Below are 21,648 nucleotides of genomic sequence, written 5' to 3' on the forward strand. Positions count from 1 at the left end.
AGTACGTCAGTTGCACCTCAGTATGAAATAAAGTTCGGCTTCTAGTCCAGAAAATACATTAACTTCATTAATCTCTCCACACGTATCAAAAATGAAGGCTGCGGCGAAAAGCTGTTCCACAAAGTGAGACGACTTGACTTCACGGTTGGTTTTTATTAAAATAGAAGAGTTTCTAGTCACAGACACACAGGACTGGAGCTCGGTGAGGGAGAACACCACACGGACATGTGAAGGCATTTTGAGGAGTCACAACGTGGCAGTGAAGAACAGTACAAAGTTTACCCAACAGGCTTCGACACCGACGTGATGTTGTGGACGAGACACTCATCTTGTTTTCAAGGCAACTTCAGAGCGCTAACGAAGAAAAAGTGCAAGTTTGCAAGTCACGTACGTCACTCTGGACTGCTAACCGGGCTGGACGATAGAGAGCTTCAACAGACACTTCCTGAATGTGGAGGAAAACTTGTTTAGATTTGAGCTGTATTCAGCTTTGCTGCAGTTCAAAGTTAAAACTGGGCTTATGCTAGCAATTTCTTTTAACAGCAACAGCAAGTTATGATTGACTTTGTAATGATACAGACAATGTGATTTAGCATCCAGCCCCACTATTTAAGACAGTTACGTGCTGGTACAACACAATCTTTAGTTGTGGTCTAATTGTCACAGATCTGCTACAGAAAGCTCGAGTGAAACCGACTGAGTCAAGTAAATAATTCATCTCCTTCTCGTGTGGAACAGGCTCACGATTAAAAACTCCAACAACACACACACATCGTCACATAAATAAAAGTCACAGGTAAGACAGGACTGTTTCAGAGACGTTTGAGGGTTTTTCTCGTGGGACGTGCGACGACCAACACCTTTGTGGAGTAAACCTCGGATCTCGTTGTTAGCAACATTAGCTTGTACCAGTTTATGTCTCTGCAACAGAAGATGGAAATCAAAAGATAAAACAGCAGATCTCATCAAGTGCATCTTGAATAGACATTCTAGGATGGTTTGGTTGATTATACATCCATAAAATTATTGATTTTGACAGTTTCTATGCTGACTTAACATCAAACGGATCTTCTTGGGTTCCTGACATTATCTCAATTCTTATGCTAGCTGCTAGCCTTGGCTATCCCGTTCCAAAGGCATAAATGAACACAGGGGAGGTTTGATGAGATACTTAGCTGAAGGCAGATCACAAGGTTTGGGTTCAGGATGAGTATTTTGACCAAACCGTCAAAGAAAGCTTGTTCTTTGAGATCATTACTGCCTGGAGCTAAATCTGTTGTATCTTTGTTGCTTTGATTTGACTTTTCACACTAATGTTGCTGCATGTTTCCACCTCAGAACTGTGAATCGTCCTTCAGACGTTGGGAACGTTCCCAGTCGCTCTGTCCTGCTGCCTGTCTCTATATGCTCAGCTCAGTTAGAATATGCCGGCAGCTAGCTTTTGATATGAGTGTATTCATGTGCTAATGTACCTTTTAAAATCCTGAAAACAAACAATTCCTGGAACTAAATTACATTTTCTGTGCAAACAGTTAAATTCCAGCTACTAGCCACAGAGGTAGCCATGATGGACGCACGCGATCGTAAACACAAACCATTTCCGTTGCTGAAATGTGAGTTCGAAGCACAAACACAGTTTTCCTTTTCACACTGATGATATTCGTCCGTTTGAGGAAGTCAAGAATTAAGTAAGAAAACCAGGATTTTGGTTATGAGACTGTAGATACATTCTGTGGATGATTAAGGACTGATGTGCTCTGGACCTGGCCTGTCCGTCCACTCGGATGACAGAAGTCCAGGTGTTGAAGGAACAGGTCAGACTTTACGTCCTCCAGTTTCAAGTAGCAGCTGATCACAGTGACACAAAGGTGATGAAAAGTTCTGTTTCCTTTAAGCTGCTACGCCGCGAAGCTGAGAAAGCTTCCAAAAATATCCAGAGGAATGACCGTCAAATAAATCTACGGGAGCGTTTAAAGGTTTGTTTGCTCAGGCAGCGGGATGAATGTGTGGAGTCTCCTCCACAGCAGAGGCTGGAATTTGTTCCAGAGGAGTCCGGCGGAGAGTTTTTCTGTGCGAGGCTGGCGAGGAGTCGAGGACGAGGCCGGACTTCATAAACCCAGACTGTGGAGCAGCGAGACGCAGCGGAAGCACAGGGCCAGGAAGCCGGTGCCCAGCAGGTCTCCCAGAGCCGTCAGGTACGGGATGGAGAAGTTGTCGGGGTCCAGACTCCGTCTCCACATCAAACGTACGATCAGGTCGGCCACGTAAAGGAGGATGGTCACCTGTGAGGGGGGAAAAAAAAGACGAAATGCTGCAGCGGAGCTCATAGAAACAGCAGGTCTACTGTTTACAGCAGCTGTGCTGCTCAGAGGGTCAGTCAGCACCTCTAAATCTCTGACTGAAGTCCAAGTGGAAGAACAAACCTTCGTCAGAGACGAGAACGATCAGTCATCCAAACAAATCCGAACAGAAGACAGACGACAGAAAAACCCAATATCCAAACAAAGAAAGGAAAGAGTTGTAGAGCTTTAAGCTCGTGAATAATTGATCTTCTGGATCCCCAGTAATGAAACCAGCTATGGAAAGGTATTATTTAAAGACATACTCTATGAAGGATGGACAGAGAACCAACAGGTGCTAGTAACCCTTCCAGGTAACAGTCGGTGGATCGGGTCTACCGAGGTCACCAGGATTTCTTCCTCTGTGGTGTTTACCTGGAGCAGAGCGGCACACAGGTAGCAGATGGTGAAGGCTGTAGAGATGGGGGCTTCGTCCCCCTGCAGCAGAGAGATGGCGTACAGGAAGACCAGGTGGCCCGGTACGACCAGCAGCAGCAGGACCCGCGCCGACTTGGAGTTCACTCCTGCAGCGTGGAGGGAGACTCGTCATGAAACCAGCTTTGAGGACCAACCTCAGACTGAGTAACGACAAATCCAAAGAAGAAGAGGAACCTGAGGAGAAGAAGGTGATGCAGGGGTTGGGCCAGTGTTGCCTCATCTTGTAGGGCAGCACGCCCGGGATGCTCCAGAAGTGCAGGTAGGTGGAAATCCTGCTGGCCTGGATGGCCACCAAGTTTCCACCCACTCCTACAGAAAAGACACAACAGAAGAGGAAGTTTAAGACTATTTCTACATGAATCATACAAGAATCAAATGTTCCATTAAGCAGATAAAACACAAACCTGTCTCTGAATCATTCATGAATACATTCAGTGCCTCGAAAAACTAAAATATTTAAAGGTCAATAACAGTGACGCCATTGTCGTGTGGAAATAAAGACTGTCCTGACATTTAACATGATCAGTGGGGGAAACGTTCTTCATCTTTTCTCTGGCACTTCTACGATAACCAGAAGGTTTCATGCAACACTTGTCTGACTGATGAGGAACCAGTATGCCAGATGGAAATAACATGGCTGAAGCGGTCGGCACGGTGGAACAGTGGTTTCTTCCAGGCTCTGATTCCAGTTTGAATCTTCTACCAGTGTGTTTTCACACGGTTTCCTTTCACGATCAGAGGAATTAAACTTCTTGCAGGCGTGTGTGCAGCCTTTCACCCATCGTCAGCTGGCACAGGAACCAGGTCCAACTGGAAGAAAATGGCTCTACAAGATGGATTTATTGTTTAATATGAAAGCATCAATGTCAACTTTGCTTGTGGTTTTCTGTGACTTTTAAAGATTTCCAATCATGGACATTAGGAACGAGGCCACTCAGTACCTCGGAGACGACTGAAGGCGTTACTCACACCTCCGATCGCATGGAGCGGCTCTTCCTGGGTGTGTTTGTGTGAAACCATTCTGGCTCATATTCCCTGAATCTGAGTCACTGCTTGAGAAGTCATTATCAGATTCTTAAAAGGTTTCAGCTCTTCTTTCTGCCGCGATTCGGTTCGCCTCTTTCGTGTTTCAGCTTCATACTGAACGACTCCTCCAGATCCTTCTGTCCAGCAGTGGATCTGCGCCTAATTCATTCAGACCAGACACCTCTCCAACTTTCTAAAAGAAAATAAAAAACCTGCGCAGATGGGTTTTTTTTTGTGAGGTGGAAAAGACGAAGGGGGACTTCTGAATAAAACATAATACGGGTTTTATAAGCGGGCCGGCGGAGAGAAGATGGGGAAATTCAAACCAGATTGGGAAACTGAAAGCGGAGGGAGGATTGGGAAACAGTGAGATGGGTAGAGAACCCCATGAGGAGCTGTGTCAGGACGCTAGCGGTTTGAGTCGACTTCCCTCTGAAACTCGCCCGGCGGCCAAACCGCCTCGGAAACCTGACAAGGAATCCCCCAAACAGGTGGAGGTGCGTTCAGACGGCTGAAGGAGCAGCGGATCACTTCCTCTCCGCTCCATCATCAGTCAGTCTGGTGATCTTTGAAGTGTTTTACGGGACTTTCCACACATCGCTTAACACTCAGAAGCTTTTCAAACAAACCTTCCCGGCACAGCTGTGTCTGCAAGAAAATAACCACTCCAATAAACTTAATGGCTTCTTTTTAACAATCCCATATTTCACAAATTTGTTTTGTTTACTGGTGATTATTTATTTGTTTTTGGTTTTTTTTTGAAAGAATTACTCTGCATTTGCAGTCAGTTATCACCTTCCTGCTTTTCCAGGTTCTTTTTTGGTGAGATTTCTAACTATAAATTGGGATTCTAAGACTTAATCCAATGAATTACATTTTTCATTCCAAATTTTTCCATGAAATCAGACCAGAACTGATTTTTCTTCAGTCTCAAACAGCTCTGTATTTGAGTCTGGCCTGAATCGTTGAGCTGAATACAGAATCTTCTCACTGCTGAGTTCATATTAAAGCCCATTTTATAGCTTTGAGTTGGACTTTGTTTCAATCGTGTTTCATTAAATTGTCATTGTTTAGTCACTCACATATTTATTTCACGTTTTTGATCCCAAAGCCAGTGGAGGACTTACTCAAAATGCACACCGGCATTGACATCATTTCGAGTTTTGAAGTTTAAACAACATAATAGAATTACAGCAAAGTGAATAAGTAGAGGAAAATCTTGACTTACAAATTTCATTTAACTGTTGATGGAAAACAACTTTGAGAATCAGCTCATGTTGAGACGTACGCTGAAATGCAGATTCTCCCAAATCCAATAAAGATCTGGACACAGCTGATCATGTCAGTTAAAGCTATTGCTAATTCATTACAAAGCCTCGGGAAACAGAGCAGAGTAAAATATTCCTCAGTAAAACATGACTAAAGATTAAATTAAAGCCGCCGTCTCTCTGATGTGAGGAAAAGAAGGAAAGATCATTTTTAAAAACTGAGCTGATCCTGAGCGACAGGTAAACAATGAGTGACGTGGCGAGAAAACTGAACTGAGGGTTTATGATGTTGTGTCTTATTGGCGCCGTTATGAGCAATGCAGACGACGAGGGCTGCGACTGGTCCAGTTCTCCACTCCGCTCTTCTGGTTTGTTTATTTCTACCAAATCACATTTAAATCAGATGGAAAATGCTTCAATCACTCTTCAAGTTTGGCATGACGCGACATCTTGCACCAGACGTTCAATTCTACCAACGAGTTGGTTTCCATTTCATGACAAACTCTTCAGGAAGTCAGACTCATCGTTCAAACTGTCCCTGAAGAAGGAAGACTTCTCTTTAATCCACATCCTGGTTTTTGTGCCTCTTAGAAGGAAAACTGGAGCACCTTGAAAACGTTCCAGTGGACTAGTTGGCTGCTCAGTGTGTTTCAGCACCTCAGCCTCAAACTCTGCAGACTTTTTCCAAAGTGTCGTCGGATGCTCTGCCTCCCAGACAGTTACTGGTTCCACTCCGATGCACAGTGGCAATTCAAATCAACCCTGAGAGACCGTCTAATACTTCTCACTGAGGACTGCACTCAATATTTTCCTCGTTAGTAAGGCTGGCAATCGAATGTAGATCCAGAAACGGCCAAATCTACATCACCAGTTGATCCCATTTCAGACTGACGCTTGGCCTCAGTGCGCAGCTGCTCGTGTTCTACAGTTTCATATTTGGGAAATGAGTAAGTTTATTAAAAAGAGATTTTGGTAACCATCTTCTTCAGTATGTTTGTTGTATTCCGGCTTCTAACTCCTCCTCGTTGAACATTTCGTGAGATGAGAGAAAGTCATCAAGTGAGACTGAAAACGTCCGTTTTTGACTGAATTCCTTGGAGCTGATAACGTGTCTTCTCTCCTCTCAACCACTGAAAACGAGAATTTAACATGAAAGCCCTGTTTCTGGATAGATGTGCAGAGTCCAGGTGACAACAGAAACAGCCGCTCACCATTAATGACGGGCGTGAAGACGGCCATGCCCTCAAAGTTGGGATCACTGACCGTCTTGTCCAGTATAAGGCCTCCGAAACTGGAAAAAAAAAAAACCACAAACACACAGACACAGACTCAGTCTCTTTCAGGTCGGGGGGTCGTATTGCAGAGGGAGGAGAGGAAATCCAAACAAAAGATAAACGAGAGCGACAAACAGAACCAGACAAAGGAGAGAGAGCAGCAACAAAAGATCACAGACGGACACAACAAAAGACCAGAACAAAACACTCAAATCAAACTTTAAAGGAGAAACTTGTTTCCAGGAGCAGCAGAACCTCCTGATACCTGGACCGGATCAACACGAACCTCTACTGACTCATAGAGAGCCGCTAAATAATTCACTAGCTTTGTCAAAAATACAAACTGAAGCCGTTAACGCCTGTGAAAGCGGTTTTACCTGCTGATGGACATGGCCACGATGACCGGCTGCCAGCCCGACCGCAGGACCTCCCGGATCTGAGGGCTCTGCCGAGCCACCAGAACCCACAGCGGGATGAGCGCCAGGAAGACCAGGCACACCAGGGGAGACAGGTACCAGATATCTGAGGAGAGACCAGTCCGGTGACCGAGCTGAAGAGTCCAATCAACGAGCAGAAAGCCGTCGGTGTTTGGCGACGGACGTCGCAGCGATCGGTTTCAGCTTCCTGTCGTGGTGCTGCACAGGAGGGGCTGATAAAACCAGTAAAACCCAGAAATCTGCAAAGCCTCGGAACGCCTGAAGCAGAATACCAGGATGCGAGTGTGTAATTAGTGGAACTAATTAGAAGAGTCTGAGGTTCCTGAGTCTAGAAAAACAAACACAAAAACAGACTTGGGAGGCCTGATTGGAGTCAGATTGGAAGACGTGTTGTTCGACATTGTGCGGATAAGTTGTAGCACATGACGCGCCTCCCAACACCTGCTTCAACACACACAGACACACTGCAGGTCAGAACACACACATAAACACTGATTTACAGCGTGGTGATGAAGAGCAGACGCACAGTCGGGATGAGAAAGCTGAGGTTTGCTGCCATCTGGTGGTAAAAACTGATAACAACATGCTCTGTATTAGTCCAATACATTCCAAATATATAGAAACAAAAAGAAAAGTAAGTCGATTAAAGAAATTCAATATGATTAAACATTTGGAAAATAACTTCAACAATAAATAGGCTTTTAAGTTTCCATTTAATTTTTTGGGTGTGTTTATTTGAAAATGAATGAAAATCATAACTGAAGCCATTTAATTATGATCCAGAACGCTTTTCAACATTACAAATGTGAATTTACCAGACAAAAAATATGAGAAGAAAATTCTGAAAAACTCCCAAAAGTTAAAGATTCAAACAATATTAATACTTCTGAAGTATTTTCGTATGAGTCCTTGTCTCGTGGACGAGCGAGCGTGTTTCCTCACCCATGTACTGGTAGAGCGTGCTGCTGACGCCCGCCAGCAGGGACAGAGTGATCAGATCCCCCAGGCTGGCGGCGATGGGCGTGGCCACGTTGTCGGGGTTGATGCCCACCTTCCTGGATCCGATGATCACGCCGATCATCACCAAGCCTGCCGCCAGGAGGCAAGAGGGAGGGAAAAAAAAAACGCAGCGTGAGCGCTGAGACAAGACAAATGAGACAAAGAGGCAGTAAAAACTTCAGAGGGGGAGATGTTTAAAGAGGAGGAGTCGGGATGTTCGTGCCTGCTGAGCTTGGAAAGAAAAAAAACAACCGAGGCGACAGGGCTCCCTCGGGCATCACTCTGCCTCAGCGCCTGAACATTCAGCATCAATTATAGATTACTGTAGGACGGTGAGCTGGATGCACAGAGAGAAACCTGAACTCTTTTCCACTGTTTAGATGAAGAAATGAAAGAAATGAGAGAAGCGTGTGGAAGATGAATGAACTAAGAATATGTCATTATCAGGCCGGAAAAGCAAAATGTGCAGTGTTTTTACTGTTTAGATGTCTGCTGACTCAGAGTCATCATGACTGATCCATCTCCAAACACACGCTTGGCACAACTGTCCTGTAACGTCTCTGATTGATCACTGATCCCTACTGGGGACTGCGAGAGCATAATAATCATCAGCCCTGACGTCCGGACTGATGGATGGAGAGAACATAAACTGAGTGGAAGTCTTTCCAAAGGGTGAATCAGCCAAGGTAAGAGCACGGGAGGGACACGAGGGAGTCTCTGGAAGCAGATAAATCTGCCTCTGCCAGGAAGAATGTGGGAGTCGGGTCCAAATAACAAACAGGCCGAGGCTGCAGGACCGACTCCAACCAGAGGCGGGGCCGTCAGCACTGCCAGAGGAGGGCCAGTCGATAAAACAACACGTCTCCCGGTCCGTATTCACCACCGAGAACAAAACACAACTTCCCACCTCTCAGTGCAACGCTCCCTGAATGGCGGCCATCGGCGTTACCACGGCGAGCGGCGCCGCTCCACCAGTGAATGCCAGTGGCTCCACCAGGGCTGCTTTAACATGCTAATTCCCCGGAGCGTCGGGACGCTGAACGGAGGGAAAGAACCAGTCCAGAACGCAGCCTGGATTCATTCCAAATGACAACATTTTAAATCTGAAGGGAAAGTCTGATGGTGTTTTCCGGAGGGTGACGGAGAAAGAGCCAACAGACGCCATCTGCATCGGCTTCCAAGAGAAAACTGAAAACTTCTGGTGTCTGTTGTCAATAGTCTGGTGATAAAATACAAACAATACAGTTTATTACTGAACCCTTTCTCTCCTCCTGTGTCTTTATAATATCTGGTAGATTTCAAAGCTCTCAGAAAGCAGAAGATTGAAGGTTTGATTCAAGATTCACCACCGAATCACACGCTAGATTGATGTTTATCTTTGAAAAAGAGAAGGAGAAATACTTGCTCACATGAAAAATTACAATAAATCCAGTGGACCTAGAAGACAAAGGGTTAAAACGTCACATTATTAGAAGATGAAGGACAGATTCTGACACGTCTTCCTTTGGCTGGGAGTGAAAAGCTGAGCGTTCCCTCCTCACCTAGAGACAGCGCCGCCACGAAGGCGGTGGTGATGCTGCTGGCGCACAGCACGGCGGCCTGATCCAGCTCCACGCCGCCGCGGGAAAACGCCCCCAGACACACGGCCGCCACGGCCGCCAGGAAGCCCACCACTGTGGCCTGGACCTGCGGGGGCGGGGGGGGCAGCGCAGGGTTCAGGAGAGGAGCCCGGAGCGGCCCGGCGCTCGAACCTGCAACCCGGCTGGTTACCTGTATGAGAGCCAGGTTGCTGCACACCATGGTCCACTGTCTGTCCGGGTCGTCCATCTGTCCCGTGTTCGCCTGGAAGAAACGTCAACAAACCGCATTTCAGAGAAATGTTGGAGCTCTGGAATTTTCCTCTGGGACGAAAAAACATTTCTTTTCTATCCTAAAGTGTTAAAACTTTTTGGAAAATGTAACAAATCTTCATCATCCTAATAAATGCAAAAGATTTTTTGCTTCAAATGTACTTCAGAAGCTGTGAAAGCCTCATTTTAAAGGCTCAACGTGTTTTTTCGTGGCTCCAGGTAAGTTTGAGTTGATGGAAAATAAAAGAAATAATTCTCTAAAAGTTTCTTTTGGTCATGAAGGATCAGATCTCACTCTGGTCCGATCACTTCCTGTAAAAGTGTGTCAAGTGTGTGATGGCTCGTCCTGCTCTGGAGGACGTTTCCTGACCCTCCATCCAACAGAAAAACAGCCGGGTGGGTCATTTACCTGGTGACCCTCAGAGGAAACAAATAGAAGATAAGAAACGGTTCAGAAGATTCTGAGACTTCAGTATGAGTTTGTGTTCCACTATTCAGATATTCTGATTCACTTTGAGAGGATTTTCTTCTAAATGAACACTGAATTTCCGCATCTAACGTCTTTTTTTATTTTATTTTATTTCATGAATTTATGTGAGTCATGATGGGAAATATAGAAAGCAGGACAACTCCTCTGAACCTGCAGAAACTTCACTCTCCTTCTGGCCTCAAGCTGCTGTTTCTAAAGGGTTAATGATGAGTGTTTCTTACAGCGGTGGAGAGGCGAGCAGCCAGGGTCATCTCCAGGTTTCCTTTGAGTCCGACCAGCGCGGGAACCAGGATGAAAACCTCTGTGATGACCTTAAAGACCTCCCAGTGCTGCAACACACACACAGAGCAGATGTTCAGAGGAGAAAGCCTCCGCCGCCTCTCCGCTGGCGGACCCTCTGAACCCCCACATCGACGCCGTTAAATAAGTCCATCACGTATTCTGGACTAACCCAGTAGCCTAGTTTCAGCGCCCGTTCAGACGCACGGTTCAGGGAGCGCGCAGAGCGGCTTACATCTTTAAATAGAGGCGCATCAGAGAGGACGGCGAGTGCAGCTGACAGGAGGCGAGCCGAGGAGGAGGAGGAGGAGGAGGAGGAGGAAGGACGGGAAACAAAAAGACAAGACGTTCAGGGACCGAGGTGCAGCAGCGACCGTGTGGACCAACCAGTGAAATATACAGGAGTCAGGGTGCATTATTTAAGGTGGGAGAGCCAAAAAAAACCTTTTTAAAGCCACTTCCAGCAGATGTGTCCTTGAGTGAACTCTAAAAGATGAATTTGTGTCACAAACGGAGCAGCTGCCCTTTGAGTGGGGTAAAAATAAAAGACGCTTACTGGCCGGCATGCGCTGCCAAAAATACTAGAATGTTCAGTAATACTCTGAGTAAATATCAAACAACTGCGTAAATACACAGAGATTACTTGGTACAGCTTTTGTTTTCAACTGCTCAAAGAGGAAAACAGATATAGATATACACACAAAGCAAGGTAATGTGGAACTATTCACTGTCTGTAGAAATCCAAACACAACTTTACTGACACAGAGACCCGCCATCACAGAATACACTGATACCACCTGGGTGCAAATATTATATCCTCTGGAGTATAAGTGACACTTTATTAAAGCTGTTTAATTGGTCATACAAGCTATATTCCAAAACATACAGTACATACCATCTGGGTCCACTAGATGTCACTGTATGACAGCAGAACGCTGCTACAGTACAGCAAATACATTGAGTACCATATTTCTGCCTTTATACAGTACTACGGACGCACTGATACCACTACTGTAAAGCACAAGTACTGTGCAGTATCGGTACATTCCTACTTTACATCATTCATTAGAAAATATGCAGCAGAAAAGTGAGTGGAGAAAAGCAGAGAAACTAAGAACGCTAATCGTGGGTAAAAAGCAGGACAGCCAAATCTCAGGAACAAGTTTACAGAAGGTTCAGGAACAGAAGCTGCTGAATGAGGTTTATAGTCCAGGTTATACGGTCCTGTGAATGGAGTGTAATGGTCAAGATTTTAGAAATTATATATTTCCATAATCATACAAAGGGGAAAAAAATGATTTTTTTTTTATAACTTTTTGCAACAGAAGTGATAACTTAATATCCTAATTAAGTAACTTAATTAAGCATCCTTCAAAGCAAGAACTTTTATCTCTGAAAATCATGAACTTCTTTATATCTGCCTGTTTTTTCCCCAGTAAAACTAAATTGGCGATGAAGGTGAAATGGGCCAAACAAGGCCACGGATGGGAGTCTGACGTATGTCTCTATTTATAGACCCCCCCCTATCAGGTTCTGGACTGGCAGGTCCGGCTGACAACTGTCATCCGGGGAGTCTATCTTGGGACGTGGCCCACTTCTGCAGGAACACTGCTGCCGCTGCCGCTGCTGCTGCTGTGGAGCGTGAGCGGGACGGGCAAGGCGCCAATTTACAAAAACACTCTTCTACTCCAGATCTCCCCAGAGAAAAAACAATGTTAGAACTATTCCTGTTGTCTCCGACTGTATAAATGAAACTAATAATATTCCCCCCGGGATACAGACGTTGTGTAACACAAAGCGCTGAATATTTCAGACTGGCCAATGAAAGCATTGCTTCCTTTAACTGTGCTTCCCTGCTTCAAGTTTCTGTTTCCTCCCCCACTTTCTGCCCTCCCTTTTTCCTCCTCATCTCAGAACCGCTTATCAAATTAACTGTCCGCATCCATCCCGACGCTCTTCTCTCCACCACACCTCCAAATCTGATTTGGAGAGCCGGGGGAAGGTGGATGTTACGCAAGGCCCCATGTGATGATCAGAAAACAGCACAGTCAGGCAGGAAGCGGGGAAGCAGCCGGCATTGTGCATTCATCCAGCGGCGGAGCGCTCCACCCTCATCCATCCATCCATCCATCCATCCATCCATCCGTCTGCCTCATCGTTACAAACTGCTCCAAAACCTACTTCAGATATTTCTGATAGCTGCTCTCAGACACTAATTCACACTTTAATGGATGTTAAGACTCTTGAAAAGTCATTAGGATCCTAATTTTAGCTTTTGACTGTCAAAGTGATGCCAGCTGAAGTCGGTCTCTTCCAAACTGCAGGTAAACTCTCCCTGCTTGTTATTCATGCCTCAGAAGAGCCAATCAACCATCGGTACACACACACACACACACACACACACACACACAGATTTTTTCCACTATCTTTAGTCAGCCATGCCACAATAATAAACAGTCTGCGAGGTGAATGCATTCATCCACTCATCCATCAGTCCACGAGGCTGTTTATCAAACCTGAAGGCTTTAAAAAACGAACATTTTCTCAGATTTTTATAACCAATTTTACCATTTTCTTCTTCTGTTTTTGATGATTACGTTTATGTTCTTCCAAATAAAGCCATATAAAGATACTACATTTAATGTTAGGAGTGCAATTAAATCTCTTGCATCAAAAGGAAAAAGCCCAAATGACATTTTAACCATTTAAAACAAAACTTCAAAATGGGATCGGGCCCCTCTTAAAGGCCGTCTACACTGGGGACATTGGACATCAGACCTGTAGGTCAAACGGGCCAATCCAGCCCATCAACCCACCAGGCAAACTGTAAGAGCTGCATTTTGAACACAGCTGTCTTAAGAGTGGTGGATAGATCACAATACTGAGACATTTGATGCTGTCTTGAAGATAGAAAACTATCAAGGTGACATTGGAAAAATATCCATGCAAAAGGCTGCAAAATGAAATTTCACTGTATTTTGCATCATTGGAATTGGCTTTCCGTTGAGACTGCAGCAATTTTTGGAACTAATTGTTCAGATTTGGGAAAAATGTTGACATTTTTATCATCACCACATAAACTCTGCCACAACAAAGAAAAAAACCTCAGAATGCAAATTAAAATTTTTCTGTGGCACAATTTCACTGGATATTCAGCTACAATGGTGAACCTCAAGAAGATTCACAAAAACATTCATGTAAAAGACTAATAATGAACTTGACTCATGGTTTACTAGACTCAACAAAAGAGAAATCTTGGAAAGAACTTGCAACATTTCCCATTTCATCCCTCATATTTGATAGAGAAACAAGTTCTTCACTGGACCGACATACTTGTATGAGGTCCATCACGATGCCGGCGGAGACCATTCCGAGCCCCGACACCAGGTATGGCACCACAACCTGCATGGCAATCAGCCAGGAGCTCTCTGGCAAGAAGCCGTGCTCTGAGCGCGTCAGCTTCCACGTCACGCCGCGTAATTTCTTGCCCTGGTAACATAGCTCCAGCTCCAGACGGGTCACCACCATGTTGACTTGGTTCCGTGTACAGTTATCCCATGATAAATCCTACGTCCAAACATGAGAAAAGTCCAGACCTGTCGACATGAATCTGGTTTGTTGTGCACTAGAATACTGAAGAGCAAACGAAATTGATGCCTTAGTCCTTGACATTAAAAGAGGCCAAGGGCAAATGCCTCAAGGCAGGATCAGTGAATTCACGGCGACTCTCCAGAGATTAACCTTTGAAAGGAATCAGCTGCCATCATGACTTCAGACTGTCAGAGGTGAGAGCTGGTTCTCCATTCTCTATGACTGATAATCCCTTTTCCTGAAGCAAAACTCCAAGATAAAGGCTGAGGCGCTAACTGCAGGGCAATGGAGCGTGGCATCTTGTGCCCGCCGGTGAGTCAGCAGTGACGAGGTATCCATTTGTCAGCTCCACCGGGGAGCACACTCATTAACGCCACTTCTGATTCATAGGTTGCAATGTTCTCTCAAGCGCTGATGCTCCACATCTGCAGTCGCAGTCTGACTCCTTCTCTTGTGACGTCCTGTTTTTTTTCTTTTTAGGCAAACTCTGGTTCACTGATGGACTTGTACGTCCAATGACAGGTGCAAGAGATCTGACTGAAAGTATTTTAAAAGAATCCCAGTTGAAGTTGTGCTGATCTGAACAACTCCAGAATCACTTCGATGCACTTCAGTGTCCTTTCAGCTGAGTTTCCTGTTCGTCCATCGTTGTCCTCGATGGGCTCTCTCCAGGCTGGAGTCCACTTTAACTCTGGTGTGAAAGCCTGAGTGTATCCTGGATGAAGAATATCCCAGAAGGCTTCAAGAGTTTGGAGCATCGGTTCGCTCCTGCGTCTTTACTGTCCGACTCTCTTCCCTTGTTTGGCAGAGTCCCCATGAAATGAGCTCCCGTACGTCAGCGGGAGATCCAGCGAGCAGAGGCGGCAGCCGGCTCCTGGCAGACTCCGGCGTCCCCGTCCTCCAGGCAGCATCAGAGGAGTCCTGCTTCCTCCGCTCGGCTGTGGCGTGACGTAGCAGAGAGAGCGGCGCACTGCAAACTCACGAGGGAAACGACCGGCTTGCTGCCTCACACGCTGCTTCCCCACATTTCTTGCTGCGTGTCTGCCTCCCTCCCTCCCTCCCTGCCTGCCTCCCTCCTGCCATGTGACATCCCAGCTCCCTGCGTCGGACGATCTCCCCACGATTTTTCCTCTGTCTCATCCTCTCTCTATCATGACTCACTCTTTCTGTCCTTCCATTCCCTCCATCTCTACCTCCAGTCCACCTGCTGGTCCTGAAACGTGAGCCTGCATCTTCTTCATGTGAAGCGTCTGCTTCAACACTTCGCTGTATGCTAAATGTCAGGAATGAGAACCATTGTCCTGATTATATTCTACACTTTACAAACAATAAGAAACTTTCCCTTCATTCACATCACAATCAGACTGAACCATATAAATTAATTGCGAAGCAGTTTAGAGATTCTTTCAACATGTGAGATCTGAGGAATAGACAGCTGTTATACATGGAGCTGCCAGGCCGGAGAGACAAACGAAGGTCTCAGAGAAGATTAAAGAACGTAGTGAAGGATGTTGATGAACGAGGGAGGAAGCATGAAGGCAGATGATCCACACTTTCAATTCTAAGCAGCACGTTAAAGGACTGAGCCATGACTGCTGGATCTGTCCGTTCTCTGCAGACATATTCTTATTAGTCCATTTCTGGATATTTGTTTGCTTGAAAAGAGACATTTTTGGTGGAATTTGTTCTGTTAACAATATGATAAAACTTGCTCTTCTTGCTGCGCAGAGGTTGAACAAAAAAGTGTGTCTGAAATGAAAAATGTCCATCTGTCAAAGAAGATGACAGCCAGGAATAAAACTGTGTTTGTGCTGTTTCACAAAACACAAAACCCTGACTTTGTTTTTGTTTCGATTGAAAAAGTTCCCCAAAAGATAAATAATAGGTTTAAAAAATACAGAAAAATCTCCTCCAACTGGGTCTGTGTGGAGGGTGAAATAACAGGAAAATTATCAAAAACCACAAAAGAAACAACTGTACTGTACTTAATTTCTGTTTCAATAGAACATATGAGCAACACAAATTAAACCCAAACTGATGGTTAAATGTTATCAAGAGTTTTGAAGTTTGTACAACTGTAACAAAGTGCTGCTCTGATTCTTGCTGCTCATGGTTCAGTTGATGAAAACAGGAAAATTCTGTGTTACCATCAATTTGTGTTTAGGCAAAGGTGGTTCCTCCGAAAACCAGAGCTGTAGGACCACCTGAACCCGGGACAGAGTCGAGACCAAGACCAGAAGACAAGATCAAGACTGTAAGAAGCAGAGACCGAATCAAGACCAGGACTTTAAGAAGTAGAGACCGAGTCAACAACAAGACCAGAGCATCCCAAGACCAGATGTATTTGGATAACTGTTGCATAAGGTGGTTGAAATATGGTCAAACACAGTGATCCACAGCTATGAAAGAAACCACACACTACAGGGATTGGAAACAGGATCAATGTGACGTGATCAACAGCCACCACAGAGTCCTAAATCCCAGCTGTGGCTGGTGTAACGTCTCGTTTTCAACTCCCTGTTCGTTGAGATTAGGTCCTCTTCCTGTCCTTGAACGTCCCCCGAGCTTCGGAACTAATTGCCGGAGGCAGGAGGAGGGGAACAGACAAAATACAGATGAGCAGCAGAAGGAGTGAAGGGACTCGTCTGGATGAGGATGGACGTGCGTTTATCCGGGGAGGAAAAGAGGCAGCGGCTCGTCACGAAGCAGAGCAGCTGTCAGGACAGAGCCGCGGCCAGCTCACAATCACAAACACCACTGTCCTTGATGGTGACAGGCTTTAAACCCAACACTGATATTTCATTTCACACTCACATATTCACTCCTCCCGCATAGAAAACCGGACGTACCATAGTTCCATTGAAGCAACAATAAAACATGTATCCACGGCGTTTAAAATAAGCATCGAACACATCACCATTCTCTATGTAACATGTGAAATGACAGAGAAAAAGTGATGAACAGATGGAGAGAGAGAGGCGCAAAAAAGCATGGAAAGCCAAACACCAGCTGGAATCAACCACCAGTAACTAGAAAATCAGCTGGTTCAGTCTCAGCTGATGGTGTCTCAATACCAAGGTGTCACACAAGAAGCATCTCATGATGTTCAACCTCTCTCAAGCCCTGCACAGCCTTACAGTTATAAAACATACTGATAGCACTGTTACAGAAGGATTTCTAAACTCCTGACCATGATCTGGTAGCAAAAAGAATATCATTTCACCATAAACATAATACTCTCAATTACCATAACCTGTATGCCATGGTATGAGCAATCACCATTTGAGACTCCATCGCTGAAGAAAAGGAATGTTGACGCTCCCTTAAAGTTGGCTGCACAACATTTGGACGAGCCTGAGAAATACTGGGATAACACACTCGACCCCCTCTGGCTCATGAATTCTTCCTATTGAGTCTTCTTTTTTTTTAATCAGGAACTGATAAACCTGATCAGTTAATTAAAGCTACTTCACCAGAACTTAAAACACATCAAATAATGGAATTTCAAAACACAGCTATCAAACATCCAAAGTGAAATTCACAGTTTTAACTCTCAACCGACACGTTCAGTCTCACACTACAGAGACATTACCGGTTCATTTCACAGTACAAAGCTTTGTGTTGTTGGGATCCAGAGACAATGAAACACTCTATTTCCACGATATCCAGCTTAAAAGTTTGGATTTTAATGAAATAAACAGTAGTTTTAAACTCACCCCACCGTTCACTTTCACTGTTTCTGACATCATTTATTCACTGTGCACCGACGCTGCACCTGATCGCCTCACCAAAATAAACATGCACGTTAAAACGCCTTTAAGGCTTGGGTATGAACGCTGAATGAGTTTTTCTGCCGACTCTGGACTCACCTGCACGCTGTCCAGCACCATGCCGGCCATCACCATGCCCATCCCGGCCAGCAGGTAGGGAAACAGCACCTGGAGGCAGATGGCGATGGACGATTCCTCCTCCACCTTGGTGACGGCCACCTTGGGCTTCTCCTCCGCGGGCTTTTTGGGAGGAGGCTGGAGGACGGGGGGCAACAGGAACTCATCCTGACTGTCTAAAGCCGGTCCCAGCCCAGAGCCGGGGCTCCCGCCGGGGCTCTTCCCCTTGGAACGGGACTTTTTACCCTTTTTCCTCTGGCGGGTCTGTTGCGGTGGTCTGTCGTCACCGGGCATGATGGTGGCTGAGGTGAGTACGACTGGAGGATGTAAACAAATATGGATGGGCCGGCCTTCAATGGTGCTTTTTATCTTCTTTATCGAAGAATGAAACCTGTGAGATAACCAGAAGACACAAAGGGTGAAAACTAGTCATACTCCGTATTTTGCATCAATTCTTAGTCTATAGCTATGAGCCTCAAAGAAAAGATCAGAGAGATGCTCCTTAACATAAACTCAACGACATATTGACAGTACTTCAGAAAACAACACCAGCTGAAACAAAGTGGCAGCACCATTCACGGTGTGTGCTCTTCTTCGCTTGTGTGTTTGTGCTGCACAGTTTATGTGTCTGGATTTCTGCTGCATGTTGATATTTGGATGTGCATCAGGATGTCTTCATGCCAGAGCTCAGCTGATTAACTGCATACATAGAGCTCTGTGTGAGATGTGCATGTATGTTTGATGTGTTTGGGTCTACAGGAAACTGTAGGTGTCTCCATCTTCATGGCCAGTGAGCAAAACAGGAAAAAAGACTTGAAAGATTCCAGTTTCAGAGTAAAATTAAAAGAAATTGTGATAATTAAACTTTAGGAGTAAATAACATTTCCACTATATTCTATTTGCTTGAGATGTGCCGGTACGGATGCATTTTCGATCTGCCATCATTCAGCGTGTCTGACCGAGTGATGGAAGCCATAGCCGATCTGATGTGCCGCTGCAGGGAGAGCTCTCATTAAACGAGTGACTTTACTCCAAACATACACAATTTATCAAGGAGTTTTATCAGGTCAGTGGAGGGCAATAATAATAATGTCTGGCTGTGCGGGAGCTGCTAAAACTTCAATTAAATAGTTTTTAGCTACTCAGAGGAGTGTGTTCAAACATTTTCATACTCTACTCATAGATTGAAATGACACACAAGCCTTTCCAATATGGTTATCACTGGATAAATATTAAATGGAATAAAACAAATATGCAAGAAAAACCTGAACTGACAGTGATGCTGCTCTCCATTTTCCAAGAGCAAAATGGATGTGTGTATGTAAATATACACATATATATATATATATATATATACATATATATATATATATACATACACATACACACACACACACATATATATATATATATATATATATATATATATATATATATATATATATATATATATATATATATATATATATATAATCATAACACAAAGAGGATATGGATATTAGTGAAATAAGAGAGATTCTGCAGTCACACAGCAGAACTCTAAGCCTGTTCGTGACAAACTGGAACAAATTGCTGAAAAATAATGGACAATTTAGTTTGAAAAAAAGGTTAATGGTTAGCAAAACAATTACTGAATGCAAACCGAAAGTTTAATCTATTAGAAATGTATGCAGCTCATTCGCAAAGTCCCACTTTATGTTCATTTAATTAACTCGGACCAGATTTAAAGCTGTTTTTCCCGACAACTCTGAAAAATAATACGCACGTGGCCGCTGGGGAGTCCGGCTGATCTCCTCAGTGTGTCCGGTCATCCCGTGAAGGCACCGCAGCAATGATTTATACGTGATTAAAAACAAAATCCACATCTTTAAATCTGTTGTTTACACTCGCTCCTATACAGGGAGCCGCCATGTTCCGCATCCCATAATAACCCCACACCGGTAACCAGGGGTTACACGGTTTGGCGAGTTTTCATTGGATAAAAGTAAAAGTGACACGAAGCCCCGCCCACTTCAGAGGGAGCGAGAGCAGAGACCTCACTATGAGGGAGCAGGCGAAGAGTTTATGGAACAATGTGGCGTTTTTCATCCAGAGTTTCTGTCCTCGTGTTTAGAAAAAAATATAGCAGATTGTCACTCATGGATAAGATGGAAAAAAACAACTATATTGTGTTTTTCTTCCATGTCAAACCCTCCGTCCATCCGTAGTGGTTCAGTACAGCTTTCACCAAATCATGTGCAATTACATTCGTTTACTTCCTCGGCTCTTTAAACGTGCGTGTTTCCCGAAGGTCTTTTAAAATAGATTTACTGATTGGATTAAAACTGTTGTCTAATTTCAAGTGCACCGCTTGGAAAATTGAAGACAACAAATAATGCTGAATGATTAAAAAAAAAAAAAAAAAGATTTTCAGTATTTTGCATTTCATGCAAACGTATCTTTGAAAATGATAAGTTCAAAACTACAAATACAAGTTTAGAAACTATTTCCCTCCTCTTTGGGTTAAGTTTATTTTGGGGAAAATTTAACAAGTCTGTTGCAAATTTTTGCATCAGATGACCTGTGTGGAGTTGTATTTGCAACTTTTATGATTTTAAAAGGATACTATCAAAAGAACACATCGTAAAATCAAGCCAAACGCTGCTTATATAGCTGCTTAGCCATGCTAGTGTTACTAAAAGTGGTGGCAGGCATTCCCAGTCTACATGCATGCACAAGCTCACGTAAAGAAATCTCTTCCAGCTGCTTCTCCAGAGGCTGCAGAGTAAACAGTCAGATTCGGACGATCACACACATGAAAGCACAGCTTCGTTTTCACATTCAAAGCTCAGATTTGATTTATCGTCCCTACCTCAGTCTCAGGCCACAGTGCGAGGACGAGTGTGTGCAGCAGCCTGAAGTGTGAAGGCCCAGAATAACCCGGCCTGCATGCGTGTGTGTGCATGCGTGTGTGTATGTGTGTGTGTGTGTGTCAGGCTATATTAAGGCCATGCGTACATTCCACTTTCTGTTTGCAGCAGCATTCATTTGGATCCGTATTTGAGGAGGGTGACCATATTTTGATTTGAAAAAAAGGGGGGTAGGTATTTTAATTTTTCCTGAATATTCAAAGAAGCCTTATGAGGGGTAGAAATTCAATTCTCCAATTAAATGTATACATTTAACCCAAGCACGTGAAATCAGACTTCTAGAGGTTACTGAACATGGTTTATTACACCACAAATAAAATATCTGACATTCAATGTCACAGAAAAAAAACAACTTAAAAGTAACATAGAAATTGTCTCTTCAGTGTGGAAAATCAAATACTAAAACAAAAAAAAAAAACCTTTTTTTTTCCATTTACTTGTCCACTGAGACTCGAAAAGACACAGTTCAAATATTATGATAAACTCATGTTTTACAGTTTCCAGCTGTAACAAATTATCTTACAGACAGCTGCTATTTCTGTCTGTGAGTAAAATAGAGTAACAGAGCAGCAGTTAGTCACTGCAAAGCTTCATTTTATTTTTTCAAACACTCTTCATAGAAACCAAGAATCGGAAATGAAGCTACAACGCTCTCAGAGCTTCAGAGACGGGACAGACAGACTGGGAGTGTCCAAGCGGAACATTACGTTCGGCCAGCCTGTTTGCACTGTGTGTGTGCGTGTGTGCGTGTGTGCGTGTGTGTGTGTGTGTGTGTGTGTGTGTGTGTGTGTGTGTGTGTGTGTGTGTCAGGAGGCTTGAATTTCATGGCATTGGCAGATAAGGATATCCCCCCACCCTCCT

At 44.3% G+C, this 21,648-nt stretch overlaps 1 protein-coding gene across 2 annotated transcripts; it reads right to left on the bottom strand.

Moving 5' to 3' along the window:
• Positions 1-295: 295 nt before the first annotated feature.
• Positions 296-19,786, bottom strand: LOC115408264 (solute carrier family 41 member 3). 2 transcript variants are annotated; one of them, XM_030118914.1, is made up of 11 exons: positions 19,644-19,786; positions 17,861-18,269; positions 10,343-10,450; positions 9,552-9,623; positions 9,323-9,467; positions 7,725-7,871; positions 6,723-6,867; positions 6,283-6,362; positions 2,952-3,086; positions 2,715-2,863; positions 296-2,282 (listed from the first exon to the last, which is right to left on the bottom strand). In XM_030118914.1, the coding sequence occupies exons 2-11, from the start codon at positions 18,170-18,172 to the stop codon at positions 2,109-2,111; spliced, it is 1,467 nt and encodes a 488-aa protein (XP_029974774.1). In that variant the 5' UTR covers positions 18,173-18,269; positions 19,644-19,786; the 3' UTR covers positions 296-2,108. The 2 variants fall into 2 exon arrangements, with proteins under 2 accessions (XP_029974774.1, XP_029974775.1); XM_030118915.1 differs by lacking the exons at positions 17,861-18,269; positions 19,644-19,786 and adding an exon at positions 13,734-13,928.
• Between the last annotated feature and the right edge of the window lie 1,862 nt (positions 19,787-21,648).

The sequence above is a fragment of the Salarias fasciatus genome, chromosome 20, assembly GCF_902148845.1.
Source record: "Salarias fasciatus chromosome 20, fSalaFa1.1, whole genome shotgun sequence".
Classification (NCBI taxonomy): domain Eukaryota; kingdom Metazoa; phylum Chordata; class Actinopteri; order Blenniiformes; family Blenniidae; genus Salarias; species Salarias fasciatus.